This window comes from Oncorhynchus keta, chromosome 1 (assembly GCF_023373465.1).
Source record: "Oncorhynchus keta strain PuntledgeMale-10-30-2019 chromosome 1, Oket_V2, whole genome shotgun sequence".
NCBI classification, from domain to species: domain Eukaryota; kingdom Metazoa; phylum Chordata; class Actinopteri; order Salmoniformes; family Salmonidae; genus Oncorhynchus; species Oncorhynchus keta.
Genome location: NC_068421.1, coordinates 44399751 through 44414554, shown reverse-complemented (window position 1 = coordinate 44414554; position 14804 = coordinate 44399751). Strand labels below are relative to the sequence as shown.

General features: G+C 47.0%; 2 protein-coding genes across 2 annotated transcripts; both read right to left on the bottom strand.

The window, feature by feature from the left end:
- Positions 1-286: 286 nt before the first annotated feature.
- Positions 287-4517, bottom strand: six9 (SIX homeobox 9). Its single transcript, XM_035773490.2, has 3 exons — positions 3965-4517; positions 3347-3510; positions 287-3149 (listed from the first exon to the last, which is right to left on the bottom strand). Exons 1-3 carry the CDS (start codon positions 4346-4348, stop codon positions 2972-2974), a joined length of 726 nt encoding a protein of 241 aa, XP_035629383.1. The 5' UTR covers positions 4349-4517; the 3' UTR covers positions 287-2971.
- A 2791-nt stretch (positions 4518-7308) lies between these two features.
- LOC118396443 (homeobox protein SIX5-like) lies at positions 7309-14175 on the bottom strand. The gene is made up of 3 exons (XM_052525755.1): positions 13258-14175; positions 10023-11500; positions 7309-8018 (listed from the first exon to the last, which is right to left on the bottom strand). The coding sequence occupies exons 1-3, from the start codon at positions 13947-13949 to the stop codon at positions 7327-7329; spliced, it is 2862 nt and encodes a 953-aa protein (XP_052381715.1). The 5' UTR covers positions 13950-14175; the 3' UTR covers positions 7309-7326.
- Between the last annotated feature and the right edge of the window lie 629 nt (positions 14176-14804).

Below are 14804 nucleotides of genomic sequence, written 5' to 3'. Positions count from 1 at the left end.
AGAGAGTTGATCAGGCTGTTTATTGTGGCCTGTGTAATGTTGTCCCACTTCTCTTCGGTTGCTGGATGTGGCCGGGAATAGTAACACGCTGTCATAAGTCAATCCAGAGCATCCCAAACATGCTCAATGGGATACATGTCTGAGTATGCAGGCCATGGAAGAACGGGGACATTGTAAGCTTCCAGGAATTGTCTACAGATCCTTGCAGCATGGGGCTGTGCATTATGAAATGGTGGGAGATGAATGGCAAGACAATGGGCCTTAGGATCTCGTCACGGTATCTCTGCATTCAAATTGCCATCAATAAAATGCAGTTGTGTCCATTGTCCATAGCTAATGCCTGCCCATACCATAACATCAGCACAAGGTGCACCTGTGTATTGATCTAGCTGTTTTAATCAGCTTCTTGATATGCCACACCTGTCAGGCTGATGGATTATGTTTGCGAAGGAGAAATGCTTACTAACAGTGACGTAAACAAATCTGAACATTTGAGAGAAATAATCTTTTTTGTGGTTATGGAAAATGTCTGGGATATTTTATTTCAGCATATGAAACATGGGGTCAGCACTTTAGATGTTGCGTTTATATTTTTGGTCAGTAGTTAGCTGATAGGTATTTAACGTATCGGCATTGTAAGGTCTGTCAGGCAGGGACAGCGCCTTTAAAATAAACCCTTGCCTCAACGAAAACTTGGATCCAAAAAAGCAAGTTGTGTTATCAGTGGATTAGATGTTTTCAGTTGAGTGAGAGGCTACAGAAATTACAAACCATGGCAGTTACTGCATAAATATATTTAAATATATTTGAGAGCAAAATATTTTAGATAAGGAAGAGTAGGCTAACCATCGACAGTCATGATATCAATAAATGTTCAACTCCCAATAAAGCTGGACAGTAGAACTCGACTCTTTCCTGTCGCCAACGCCTCGGGGACAGGTCACCTTCTCTAACATCATCGCGACCCTTGACCCCGGGGCCTCTCGCATGCTGCTACTGACCTGCCACTATGACTCCAAAGTCCTGCCCCTGGACCCCCGTGTCCCTGCTCTCAATCAGCGGGTGTTCTATTATGTCTATCAATTTATTTCCAGGGACCGCATTTGATATCTATTTATCAGTTTAGTCAGTAAAGGAGATTATGAGAAACGGTCAAATGTTCAAAGCACACCCATCCCAAGTTGGCAGCAAACAAAATTCAGTTACACAACGAGCCCTAACATTGTGGTCATAACCTTACATCAGTGTCTGATTTCAGGCAGTTTACTCAGAAACACAGAATAAAGACTGCAATGGAAAGAACAGAGATGCTGAGTAGCTGGGTTTCTCTCCCTGCTCTCTGTCCCCTCTCTCTCTCTGCAGTGTAGAGTATAAGGTGCTGACTGTAGCCTTGCAGAGAGCAGCCCTGTTTTTAGCCGCAGAATCCTCTGTTTAGCAGTGCCCCCCTCCCCTCCCCCGGAGACAGATCTTGGTAGTCACACAGCCAAACTGCGACATCATTGCAGCCTCACACAAAAAGACAAATCAACTGCAGGAGTGACGTTGTTGCTGGGAAATGAGAATTGAGATGTAATGAAATGTTGCCTTGGCCTCGACTTGGTTACCAGTTGGCACAGAGCAGAGAATTCACCCCTCTCTCTTTCCCATCTTCTGCTATTAAACACGACCACCTCCCCCTTCCCTCTCTCTCTGCAGGCATCTGCTGTAACCCTCCAACTAGTGGTTTTTGACAGAGAGGATTAATTTGAGGAGTGGACAGCCAGACTCTCTACAGACCGAGATACCTGGCAGAGGGCGTGGCACACACACCCCACCCACCTGGCTCCACACACACACACACCAACCTACTGCCGGCTGTGGTGACAATCAATTACATCCCCTTCCTGCATTAAGGTGAGAGGGTGTGCTCATATACATACAGACACACTAACACTGCGTCGCCTCAGCTGATGGAATTTTGTCTTATGAAATACTTTCAATCCTGCATGCATTTTTTTCTTTCACACCAACTCAGGTGTTCATGTGCTTCACGTCATTGCCACCCCCTTTCCCCCTGTTCTGTTACACACTGGATGACACTGAGGAGAACATACACCAAGGTTCTGGCTGAGTACCTGGGCTTCTAACCATAAATCAGAACCAATAGATGACCTAGAAACCTTTTAACCAGTGTAGGAAATACACAGATGGGATTGGGGACAGTTTTGCCCTGACATTGCAAAAGACTAGGGGCAGATGGATGTTCCATCCACTGAAACCAACAGACTCGTAGACACGTTGATCTGAGAGCAGAACTACCATCAAGTTACATTGCTAGATGTTGGCAACTTGGATGACAGAAAACACTTGATGGTACACATTCAATGGGAAAGAAAACTGGAAGATGCCTTTCTCTGAATTATATTCTCATTGATGTTCTTAAGGATAAAGACCACACTGACTGAAACCTTTTTTTTTAATGCTATATAATCATGATCATCAGTTGTGATTTTTTTTTGCCAACAATTGATTTCTGTGAATGTCATATTTGAGACTTGGTTTCGTGCAGTAAGCTCACAGATGACATCGAAGGTTATATTCACAGAGCATGGCAGTGACTGAAAACTTGAAGAAACGTAACAATGGGCGACATTAAAATGGTTGTCAATGCCTTGGGTTGTACTGTCACTGGATATCTTCCGTATGCATTACTTCTCCCCAAGAGGTGTCAGGCATGTCTTGGTTTTAGCTACGGAAGTGGTATTTTCATCGGTATCATTCAGCACATCTTGCCAGAGTGCTGCGTTTTAAACATTGTGTCAATGATTAGGTGACAACTTTTCTATTAAATTGCATTTGATTTTTTTTTCAGATTTAAAACACTTAACCATTTTGGATACAGGGTGTTACTAAAAAAAGATAGTTCTCTCACATTTCTGGCTAGACAACTGAATAGTATTGCCTCTGAAGTGAACATACTATACATAATGGCTCAGGTAGTGGAGAGATTCAGAGTTGTCCCCCACCCATATGGCTCAGGAGGTGGGGGTTGGGGGCAGGAGAAGGGGGGACTGGGGGTGCCTGGAGATGAAAGGTCATTGTCAGAGGACGGGTATGCTGCTCCTGGGTTTCTGTTGGAGCCAATAAGTGGTCCACAAGCTTCCTGTTCCCTGAGAGGAGAGAGAGCACATTTCAGTTCTCTGGTCATGCCAAAAGAGGGCAGTGGTGGTCCACAGCAAAATGAAATGTAATACTGTCATAAAGCAAAAACAGAGGATTGACTGCCAGACAAACGAGGAATTAAAGGAGGGATGAACATTTTCTCGTGAAACGTATTCGAGGGAGAGCAGAGAAGGTGAAGACTCACCCGGTAGTACCGTGAGCTGCTCGGTCCCGTTGCCGTCTGTTCTTGAACCAGTTGCTCACCTGGGTGGTGGTGAGACCGGTGGCGGCTGCAAGCGCTCGTTTCTCACGTGGTGAGGGGTACGGTTTATGGTAATACCACTCGCGCAGCACACTCCGGGATTTCTCCTATAAAGAGGAACATTCACTTCAGATTGAAACAAGTAGGATAATGATTTAAAGTTCATGGTAGCCTTAAGAGGCCTCTACTCACTTCCTTTCCGTCATCTGCACCGGTCAGTACATTTGAAGCAGACCGAGTAAGACACTTTAGACTTGAGTTCCAGGGAGAAAAGTCCTTTTGTCTTGACATACACCATCTTGACTCCACAAGAGCCTTCCTCCCCTCATCTTTTTTGTCTAGTCTAAACTCGGATGCAACAAAATGTTATAGATGTCTTGGTCCATAATTAAGCTCTATCTATAACATATATTATGTGACATTTTGGCAACATGTCCCTCGGGACATGGACCAAGACCCCCTAAGTCCCTAGGGACATTTTGTTGCAAAAATGTTCTGAAGCAGTAAAATATTAAATATTATTTATATTGACTCAAACGTAGCAGATTTAATTCACTGTACCTTGAAGCAGTAGCTGGTCTCCTCTCCATCCCAGATGGTTCTTGGCAGGGGAAACTTACGGCGTACGCGGTACTTCCCCACAGCCCCAAGGGGACGCCCTCTCTGGCACTCGGCCTCCAGGTAGTGTGCCCTCAGCCAGAGCTGCTGCAGCAGGGGGTGGCTGCGATTGGAGAAGGGGAAGCCCTCCAGGAGGGCGTAGAGGTCCGAGAAGCGCCTCAGATGGAAGGCCACGGCAGCCCGTGCCTTCAGGACGCTCTCCAGACCCCCCAGGCAAGAGGAGGAAGAGGGGGGAAGAGTGCGGAGGAAGCCAGTCAAGCTCTCCATGCGCCCGCTCTGCAGAAGGACCTCGCACACACACGCCACTTGTTCTGCCGAGAAGACCATTGCCACGGAGATGGAGCCCACGCACGACGAGAGGTCAAAAGGTTAGTTGGCCTACCTCTGTGGCCTTTCACAACTCTCTGAAGGGAAGTGTTTTAGCGATAGCTTGAGAGCCTGTAGAGAATGTTAGCTGCTGTCGGGTGAATAAGTCTGTATGAATGTGTATATATATATATATATATATCTCCTTATTCATACCCTGTCTCCGCCCTGGCAATGTTGAACTCAGGTAACCTGAGAGCATGGGGGTTACAAAAACAGACACACCTGATTGGGTACACAACAGAGAACGCATTCATCCAGAGAGAAAGCAGGATTGTGTTGTTCAAACAAGCGTATTTAAATCTAATTTACTAACCAAATTGCAAAAGCGCTTCTAACGTGGTTTGGTAGTGTAGGCACTCAATAGTTTGTTCCCCCATGACCCATAAATCTCACATGGGAGATTTAAAGAGAGGCATTCACAAAAATCACCCCCAAAACAAATAAATGTTGTTTTCTTTATATAGTTTATTAGAATATCACAAAACTGCATATAAAAAATTAAATACCTTTCAGTACAAAACCAACCTCAAATGTTTTTTGTTTTTTAAATCTAATAATCCCTTTACTCACTTAAAAAATACATTTAAAAAATAAAAATACATCTTTGGATAACTCAGCTGGAGGTTGTGTGTGTGTTACAAATTCCTGCACCTGACACGAACAGCCATTGGAGCAGCACACACTAAAAAAAAAAAACACTACATGTAGACAAGTGGTGGGATACACAAACAAAAACACACGTTCCCTTTAGCCTCCAACTCATGCACTGTATCGTATGGGAAAAAAATGCCTTAGAACCAACAAAACATTTCCAAACACCGATTAAAAATATAAAAAACTCAACATGTAACATTCCTTTGATGGGTATTCACATCCTATTCAGATTGTAAAAGTGTATAATATCATTTGAGAAGTGGTGATTATCATTAGCTACACATTCTGAGACTGTACAACCAGCCATCCCCTGGGAAGGTCCATTGATGCTTTTTCCGTTGTCCATGTGTTCCACAAGGACTGCTCGTTTTGTTCCTCTCCATTCAAAGTATTCAAAGTTACTACTAGAAAATGATTGATACATGCTTTAAATACACACAGAAAATAAACAAAAACACACAAATATAAAAAACACAACAGTTGGTGAGTGACACTGAAGAATAGCGTTGTTTTACTGTTGGCCAGAGAACTGCCATCTGTGCTTTGGTTATGGAGAGATGGCGAGTACTGCACGTTTATGGCGAGAACAACTGCACCGAGTCTCGCTGGATACCATTCCATTCTAGGAGACCTGTCACCTGCTCTCAGCGCTTCATGACTCACTGTTGCTGATATCAGGATAGAACAGAGGCTGTTTGAAACTCAACCTAACCAGCTGATTCGACCTATCCCGTCCCTTCAGATCAGTGAGTGCAATTCGTCAAGAACAGAGAAAAGGCAGCAGGTTTTACAGAATAGAATCTGGCCATCACCTTAGGCGTAAACATGACACGGACGAAATGTGCAAAAAGTACAACGAGGAGGGAGTTCTCAATGGTGATTATGTCACGGTAGGCGTTAGTGATGCTAAAAGAGCAACGGCCGTACAAACCAAGGTTGGCCACGTTACGTTTCTCTGGAGTTCGAGGGACACGGGTTATTACAAAACTCATATTCGACATCCACGTGGGAAGTTGCTTGTCTCAATGGTGCTTCATTTTGTGAAGAGTAGAACACATTCTTCACTTTGAAGACCCAAAGGCAGTAAAACCCACACTGACCCACCAACCTCAGCAACTAGATAATAAGGCACTTATTAGGTCGAGCTCAAACCCATAAAAGTAAGATCAAATGAAAATAAAATTTAAAAAAATTCAGACCATTTGTAGTAGTGTACGATTGTGGCGCAAATATGGCACCATGTGGTCAAGCAGAGTGTGTAGTGTACACGCGCGTTAGACAGTGTATGAAACCTATCTTCACTAAAGCTTGGTCCTAAGACTGGCTTACATATGTAATACATGTCACGTGGTCATATTTACAGAGGACCATTGCATTGATTGCAGAGAGTCAAAAATATATATATATATATTTTTTTTAAATCCCAGGTGACTCCATTCCCTCCTACAGACCTCAGACGTGACAGAGCTTAGCATTGCATGCCAACCTGTAGTTAAATGAGGAGCCTGTGCCCTTTGACGTGGTGACACTGCTGACAGGGAGGAGTACACAGTCCATCTCGATGCTAGAGTGTTCGGGGGATTCTGGTGTCACGGTCAGCCCACTTTCTGTTTGCGTTCACTGAGGCTAAACTGTGCAATTACTCAGCAGCACCAAAGTGAGCAGCCATTCAGAACCACACAGTCCAACTTCAACGGGACTTAATGCTTGGCTGCGTCTGCATTTGGCGGCGTTTAGAGACTTAAACAAGACAACCTGGCCGTGGCGTACCGCTCAACCCAACGCCAACTAAAACCCAAGGCATTCATTCCCTTGTAGTACAAATAGTCTTGGATGAAACGGGGACGTCTGTGCATAAAAGCCGCAGAATGTCCTTAGAAATTAACTTGATGCCGAGTAAAAGGAACCGAGCCTTGCTTGGAGAGTTAGGACTTTTACTGCCCACGGTTGACTCAGCTCCTCCATTTTGTCTCGGACTGGATTTTGTGACACAGGAAGGGCTCTTGGCTTATGGGAGGCAGACGACAACAGTATAAGAGTTCTAAATATGCAAGGCCATCCTCCAGGTCATTCCATGGTGCATACAATCAGCCGATCTCATGACGGTTTATCCAAAAGGATCATCGCCTAGGATTTTGTGAGTCAAAGCACATTTCTCATACGGGTCAAAGCCAGTCCACTCTTCAAATCCAAGGGAGCACTGAGGTTGTTCCGTAACATGTAGTCTTGCTGACTGATTTTATGGTGTTGTGGGTTGGGGGGTTGGGGGGACGGGGACTGGATTACAGCCCCAACTCGTCATCCACAGGGACTGATTGTAGCTGGGTGAGGATCTTGGGCTCTCCATCCATCTCCTCTGGGTCCCCCAATGGCGACACCCTGTCCACATCCTGTTCTGGAGAGGGGCTCCCCAGTAGCAGTGCCTCGCCTCCAGGTAGGCCCAGCAGAGCCGGATCCTCGGGAAGATCCCCCTTCCCACGGACGTCAAACATAGTCAGGCTGGCAGAGATGGAGAGGGGGACAGGGCTCCAGGTGGTGTGGGAGAGCTGAGTGGTGGGGGTCACTCCACTGCACATGGGGCTGAGGGAGAGCATGCTCTCTGGGGTGAGGGCATTGGGAGGAGTGTGGGTGGCAGAGAGGTCCAGGGTGTGTGGGGAGGTGGTGGAGAGGGGCTGGTTGGTGGGGACACCCGTCTCATGAGTGCAGTAGAGCGGAGAGGAGTTGATGAAGCAGAGGGGGGACGTCTGGAGGGTGTTGGAGGTTGAGACAGAGGTGGAGACTGGGATGAGGGTAGGTGTAGGGTGGATGACAGGGCCGAGTGTGAGTCCGGGGCCTACTCCGTTGGTGGGGTGGGTAGAAGCCTCAGGGACGGGTTTCATGGGCAGGCTGCCGAACTGGATGCCAGCCGGGATAGTTAGGATCAGCTTGCCGTTCTGGTAACTCAGGATGGGGCTTCCACCATAGAGGAGATTCCCTACAGGACACAGGAGAGGTAGAAGTGAAGAGGAAGTAGTAAAAAAAAATATTTGTTAGCAGTTCATCAACAACATTGAGATAGCAAATGACTTAGTAATAGGTCAGACACACAGAGAAGATTGACTGCCGATAGCACAGTATGAGGCTTTCCTTATCTCGCGAGAACAAAAGACAACCCGTTGTGTACCGATCTGATACTGACGAACCTGCCGTTTCAACACAACTTTCATCTGAGCCAATCAGAGTGCACGGAACCCGTGTGGGATCCGAAAAGGCAACTATGGGTAGCAGCAGTCCAATATGGCGACCGGAGTGTGGGTGAGCGGATGCGCCGATAGGAGTGGGTGTATGGAAAGCGAATCAGATAACTGGGCAGATTTGTTGCCACTCAAGAACATTTTGCGTGGCTGATTGGGCTGCACGACGAGTCAATAAGCCGGCGATCGGGGCATCAGTGTTGTATGGGCTTGCCTGCAGACCTGAGACTGCTTGTGTCACCAGTGGTAGCTGACGTGGCCACCCCCCCCCTCCTATGACTTTATTTCAAGTAGGAAAGCAAACCTACACAAGAAATAACTAATATTGATACGTGAAAATAAAGCCTATGCAATGGGGAGGGCATGAACGGAAACACAACCGGGACACAGTGCCTTTCGCTCCTGCTTGACCAGCACTACTGTCGGGCAACGGCGTGAGAAGAAGCTACCTAATATCAGGGGGACAGTCAGTAAGCACGCGCATATAAAACACACCAAGCGACAGACAGTACACCGCTCATCACTTTTAAATTTATAAAATAAATAAACAAAATCGTCAATTAGAACTGGAAATGTACAATTATTTATGGAAAACTAACAGTGAAATCAGACTCATCCTCTGGCTTCACAACAGAAGTTGAATCTCGCGGTATTATAGCTCTAATGTGCGGTAGTAGCACGGTAAGAAACGGGAGGGACAAAACAAACACCACTGAATCAAAACCGCCTAACCTATGGCAGAGCACTTCACACATCCACTCCTTTCCACACGCCCACTCCTTTCCTTTCGACACACCCATACTCCAGACGCCATATTGGGAGGCTTCTCTGAAAAGGAGTGTGTCGACAGAAGACAACAAAAACTTTTTTAAAAAGGCACAAGATATCCGCCCCACGTTAGCTTGCCAACTTAAGCCAGGCAGTCACACAACACTTCATATGAAAACACATGGGGTGCTAAGTGCAGCACAATGCACACAACATTAGCTGCTTTACCAAGCTAGCTATCTAGTGATCATGACTCTCAGTTCCATTACATTACACATAAGAGTCATTGGATGAAGGTGTCTTCTGTACAGGGGACTTTGGTAAAGAGCCCAGATGCTCAATCTAAACATCGTCACTCGTGGTACGGTTTTGGAAGTATGAGGAACCTTATATTTCATATCGGCGATAAATAACTTTCTAAAAAAATACATTTTAAAAAAAGGTTCAATTGATACGCAACTGGACAGGGTTAAAGTTAGTGTTTCCATATCTCCATGTTACAGTGCTTGTTTACAGAACACAAGAGGCGACCACCTGCGCTAATTAGCCATTTAGCATGCTCCAAACACCCGTGTGTAAGTGTCACTCGGGAAGTGAAGCAGGAAATGTAGTACCGTCGGATGGAGGCGCACACACAAGCTGTACGGATTTGGACAAAATTGCTACAATAAGTAGATTTTTTTATTTGAAGGGTTCTTTCTCGCTGATGAAAGATAAGGGCCATGTGTTTCGAAAAGCCGTACTGCAAGCGATGATTATTGACGTTTCTAAGTGTTAACACAGCATTCTTCACGAGGTAGTTGTGGGCGAAGCTAATGACTGAAACTGTAGGGAGAAGTCCGAATGCTGCCTAGAGTTTGAGCTAGCAAGATGAATTATTAAATGTTATTCACTCTCCATTATCCCATATGGCCCAAAAGTTGACTGCCGACACTACCCATCGACAGTCGTCCCCGTGTGTCCGAGTCTTAAGTTACCTGGCGAGGCGGAGGGGAGCTGAATGACCCCAGAGTTGAGGAGCTGGACACTAGGAGCCATGCTGGTCGGGGGGCCTACAGTCTGGAGGGGTCCCAGTTGGTTTATCCTAAAGGGCCCCTGAGGCATCCCACCTCCAGTGGCCGAGGCTAGGATCTGGAAAGCCCCTCCAGATAGAGAAGGGGTGGCCGGGCCGACCTGAGGGAAGGAGAGTTGTCCCGCGGAGGAGACAGGCACCAGCTGGGGCAGGGAAACCAACTGAGCTGGGGTTGTCTCTTTGGACTGGGAGACAGGAACCACTTGGGTAGGGGAGGAGATGATCTGGGGATGGCCTAGTGGGGACTGGATCTGTGTCAGAGTGGGGATCGTAGCTGAGGTCTGGTCACCCAACTGGAGTGTGAGTCCCTGGGAGAGCTGTCCATTGGTGAGCTGGGACAGGGAGAGGATGGTGGATCCCGCTCCCAATGTAGAGGAGCCAGTATGATGCTGGGGGAGGGATTGGGCGAGGTGGGGGGCAATGTTCAGAGTCTGGTGGCCCTGGAACTGGGAGAGGGTGCCCTGGGGGAGGGAGGAGGTGAGGGGGGGGACAGGAACTAACTGGGGACACTGGCCTCCAGGGTTGTGTTGGACCAGTTGGGATACAGGGACACCCTGGATGGAGGGCACCACCTGAGGCAGGGAGAATACCTGTGGGCTGGAGTAGCTGTAGGATGACACCACCTGGCAGATGGAGCTGGAGGGGGTGAGCTGAGAACCAGCTGTGGCAAACACAACATACTCCCCCTGCTGGTTGGGGAGGCTCACTACAGGGCTGGAGATGACCACGCCAGGGGATGACTTAGAGACCGGGAGGGTGTCAGAGAGGTGGCCATTTTGAGTCAGAACCAGGGAGGGGAGGGAGGTGGGGGAGAATGTTGAGGGGGAAGACAAGGAGGAAGAGCGGGAAGGAGAGACTGTCTGGATGTCCTCGGCTTTGAGAACCATCCCCTCTGGGACATTGATGAAGTCCAGGGTGGGGATAGTCGAGGGGTTCGTCAGGCTAACATTGTCCATCTTACAGTCCTCTGTCAGGGGGAGGGAGATGACCGAGCTGGGCTGGGCCTCCATGGCTGTAACCCCCTGGCCCTCCAGACCCATATCCTGCACAACCGCACTGCTTTTGGATATGACTTGCGCTCCATTGAAGAGCAGAGGCGAGTTAGCCGATATGGGGCTGAGGGTAACCGTGTGACCATCGCTCAGAGTCAGCCCGTTGATGATGACGCCACCCCCTGCCCCGGAGATCAGGGAGCCCCTATTGAGGAGTAAGGGGTGGGAGGCGGCGAGGAACCCACCAGCCCCGTTGAGGAAGATCTGGCCCCCAGTGCTGCAGGGGGTACCAGAGAGGGAGATGACGGAGGCTGTGGAGCCCACAATGTCCTCTAGTTTGTCTGAGATGTCGTCACCCTCATCGTCTGTGCTGTGGTTGCCATCGGACTCACTGAGAAAACACAGGGGAGGAGCAGAGGAGAACGATAAGGTGAGTGAACCGTGGGGGGAGTGAGACAATGAAAAGAGACAGCTTATGGAAGAAGGGGGAGTAGAGGGCAAGGATTGCCCGATGGAATGGGGGAAAAAAAGAGGGGAAAGGGGTCACAATGTTACAATACACATAACGTATGGTAAATCAATAACCGTCAGTTAGAACAAACTCCCTCACGACGCCAGGACAGCGGAGTCAATCGCCACCTTCCGGAGACACCTGAAACCCCACCTCTTCAAGGAATACCTAGGATAGGGTAAGTAATCCTTCTCACCCCCTAAAAAGATTTAGATGCACTATTGTAAGTGGCTGTTCCACTGGATGTCATAAGGTGTATGCACCAATTTGTAAGTCGCTCTGGATAAGAGCGTCTGCTAAATGACTTAAATGTAAATGTCAGTGACAATCTCTCCTTTGATCCTATGGTTGACACCATATTGTGATGTGCATGTCCTGAAATATCCTGGTGCACTGAAGCAGTGTGGGTCACACAGAGAACAATGGACAACTGATATACTGTCCCCAGCCACCACAGCCCCCTAGATATAAGATAAAGACTGGACTGCATGGGGGATGATCGGCAGTCTGTTTTTATTTCTCCACACGTGGGAAAGGACATCAACAACTGACACACAAAAACCCCAATTTCCTGTGTAGCTTTGGAAACTGCCAACTTCCCTGGCCAAAACTAGCATTACTGTATGTAACCTATACACACACAACAGTATAACACATATTTATAAAAAAAATAAAACATTTAAAAAAGTAATGGGTTTTTAAAATGTGCACGCTAAACGGGGCACAGGAGAGCTGAAGACATTTACGGTTTGAAATATATTATTTTCTCCTTTTGTTCCCCAACACCATTTCCTCTCTCTTTCGGTCTCTGTTCCCCCCTGCTCTCCCAGCGGTGCAGGGCATATTATTTTCTCCTTTTGTTCCCCAACACCTACACCATTTCCTCTCTCTTTCGGTCTCTCTCTCCCAGCGGTGCAGGGCCTCGGGAGCGCGCAGAGGTCCGCCGGGAGACTTTGCGGTGCAGAATTTCAGGAAACTTGAGCCACAATGGGCGCCCGGATCTCACATTTCACAACAAAGCAACATGCTCTTTCTCCCAGTCGTGCTCTCTACGACATGTGTGGCGTTATCACAGTCAGAGTTCATGCGTGCTGTCATTCATAAACATCAAATCAAAGTTTGTGTCACGTGCGCCGAATACAACAAGGTGTAGACCTTGCACTGAAATGTAGTTATTGCAGGGATTGATGGAATTTTATTTAAATATGTCGAACATGAACCATACAGTTGAGAAACCACACAGTCGAGACCATGGTTCAGAAAAGTCTGCATCACACAAAATATGTTTGGAGCACTAAAATAATATTGCAGTCGACAGATCCATCATATATGTCACAATGCTAGGCTACTTTCTAGCGCTCACTCCTACCTATCAGATCAGGAGAATTTCGGTGAACATTGTGTGTCAAATGAATCAATGTCTTAGTGTGTGCCATGTGCAGCAGTATGGGTTATATGTACTCCCATGGTCTGGCTGCCTTGCTAGAAATAAACAACTCTGAAAATGATACTGTACATAAACAATTGTGTTCATTATAAAACGAACCATATTGACATAGATGTTTGACATGCAATCGTGTATGGAAGGTTTTAATGGGGTATTTGGTTACAAATGTAGACAGGAATGCATAGCCTACCTTTTGCTGTTGGTACCAGACGGGGTTCGGTCTCTCTGCCGTCGATTCTTGAACCAATTGCTGACTTGCGTGAGGGAGAGTCCAGTCACATTGGCCAAGTTTTTCTTCTCGTCTGGAGTGGGGTACCTGTTGCTTTTGTAACACTCTTTCAGTGCATTGCGAGACTTCTCCTTGAAACAATATACCGTTTCCTCTCCATCCCAGATTGTTTTCGGCAGGGGAAACTTCTTCCGAAGCCGATACTTGTCCACGGCGCCCAGGCTACGACCTCGGGACCTCTCCGCCTCCTTGTAGCGCGCCTGCAAGTAGAGGTCCTGCAGGAACCCATGGTTGCTCGGGTGGAAGTCGTGGCTTTCCAAGATTGCGTACAGCTCCTTGAATTCTTCCCGGTGGAAAGAGACCAGTGCCTGGGCCTTGAGCAACGTCTCGTTGCCACGTAGCAGCTCGGCCGAAGGAGGGATGGTTGATAGGAATCTCCACAGGCGATCCACATTGCCTGCCTGTAGAAGGGCTTCGCACAGACATGCTACTTGATCGGTCGAAAAGCTAAGCGCCGAGTTCTGAAAAGTTTTTAGCAATTGTTCCGAAACTTCATCCGGATCCGTCTCCTCTTTCACCGGAGCGGCCTCTTGGGTAGGATTCTCCGTGCTATTCTCAGATTGTTCTGCAGACTCCAAAGACAAGGAAGCCATTTTTAGTTAAACTTTTTTTTAATTTTAGTTCCTCCCCTGCGCGCTCTCTCTCGCCCATTCTCCGTCCACGAGTGTCTGCCACAGCTACACGCGTCACGCACGCCTCTTACCTCGTCAATCTCCGATTTTAAGATTCATTATAGCGATGCCTGTTCAATACCTTTTATTAGGCTACATGTTATTGTTCAATTCCAGATTGAATAACCACGTTATTTTATTGACAATTTGATGTTATTATCAGATTGTACTAAATAGTTCTACTGCCCCCCTCCTCCTTTTTTTTCAGTATACACTTTTCAGCCTGTCTATGGAGGATCAGGATGAAGTAGGGCCCGGGTATATGGTATGTACGTATTCCAGATGAGATGATGTACATTATAACGTCACATGTAGATGTGTCCATGTGTTTACTGTTCTCAAAGTCTGTTGATTTCACATGAATAGTTGAATTAAGCAGGATCCGCTCTTTCCATCTGTGAGATAGGACTACGGGTGAACTAGCCCATGCGTGCTGTGTGTTCTTTCCCTGCTGTCTGTTTACACTGCTGTCTGTTTAGATGGTTGATGGTTGTCTCTCCAGTTCTTCAGCTGGCATCGGAATGAGCACCTGGTGTGGTTTCTCTATCCAAATACTCTCAGTGCAACACACACACACACACACACAGTGCCATGATGTGAATGTTGTTTTGGAATTAAAATGTGCACCCATCTCTCTGACAGTGGGGTTGGTACAAGAGCTGGTTTGATTTGTTTGTGTAAATAGAGTGTGCAAATTTGTGACTTTATTTAGCCTTTCTGATAGAATAACAAATCAAATTGTATTTGTGACATGCACTGAATACAACAGTGAAATGA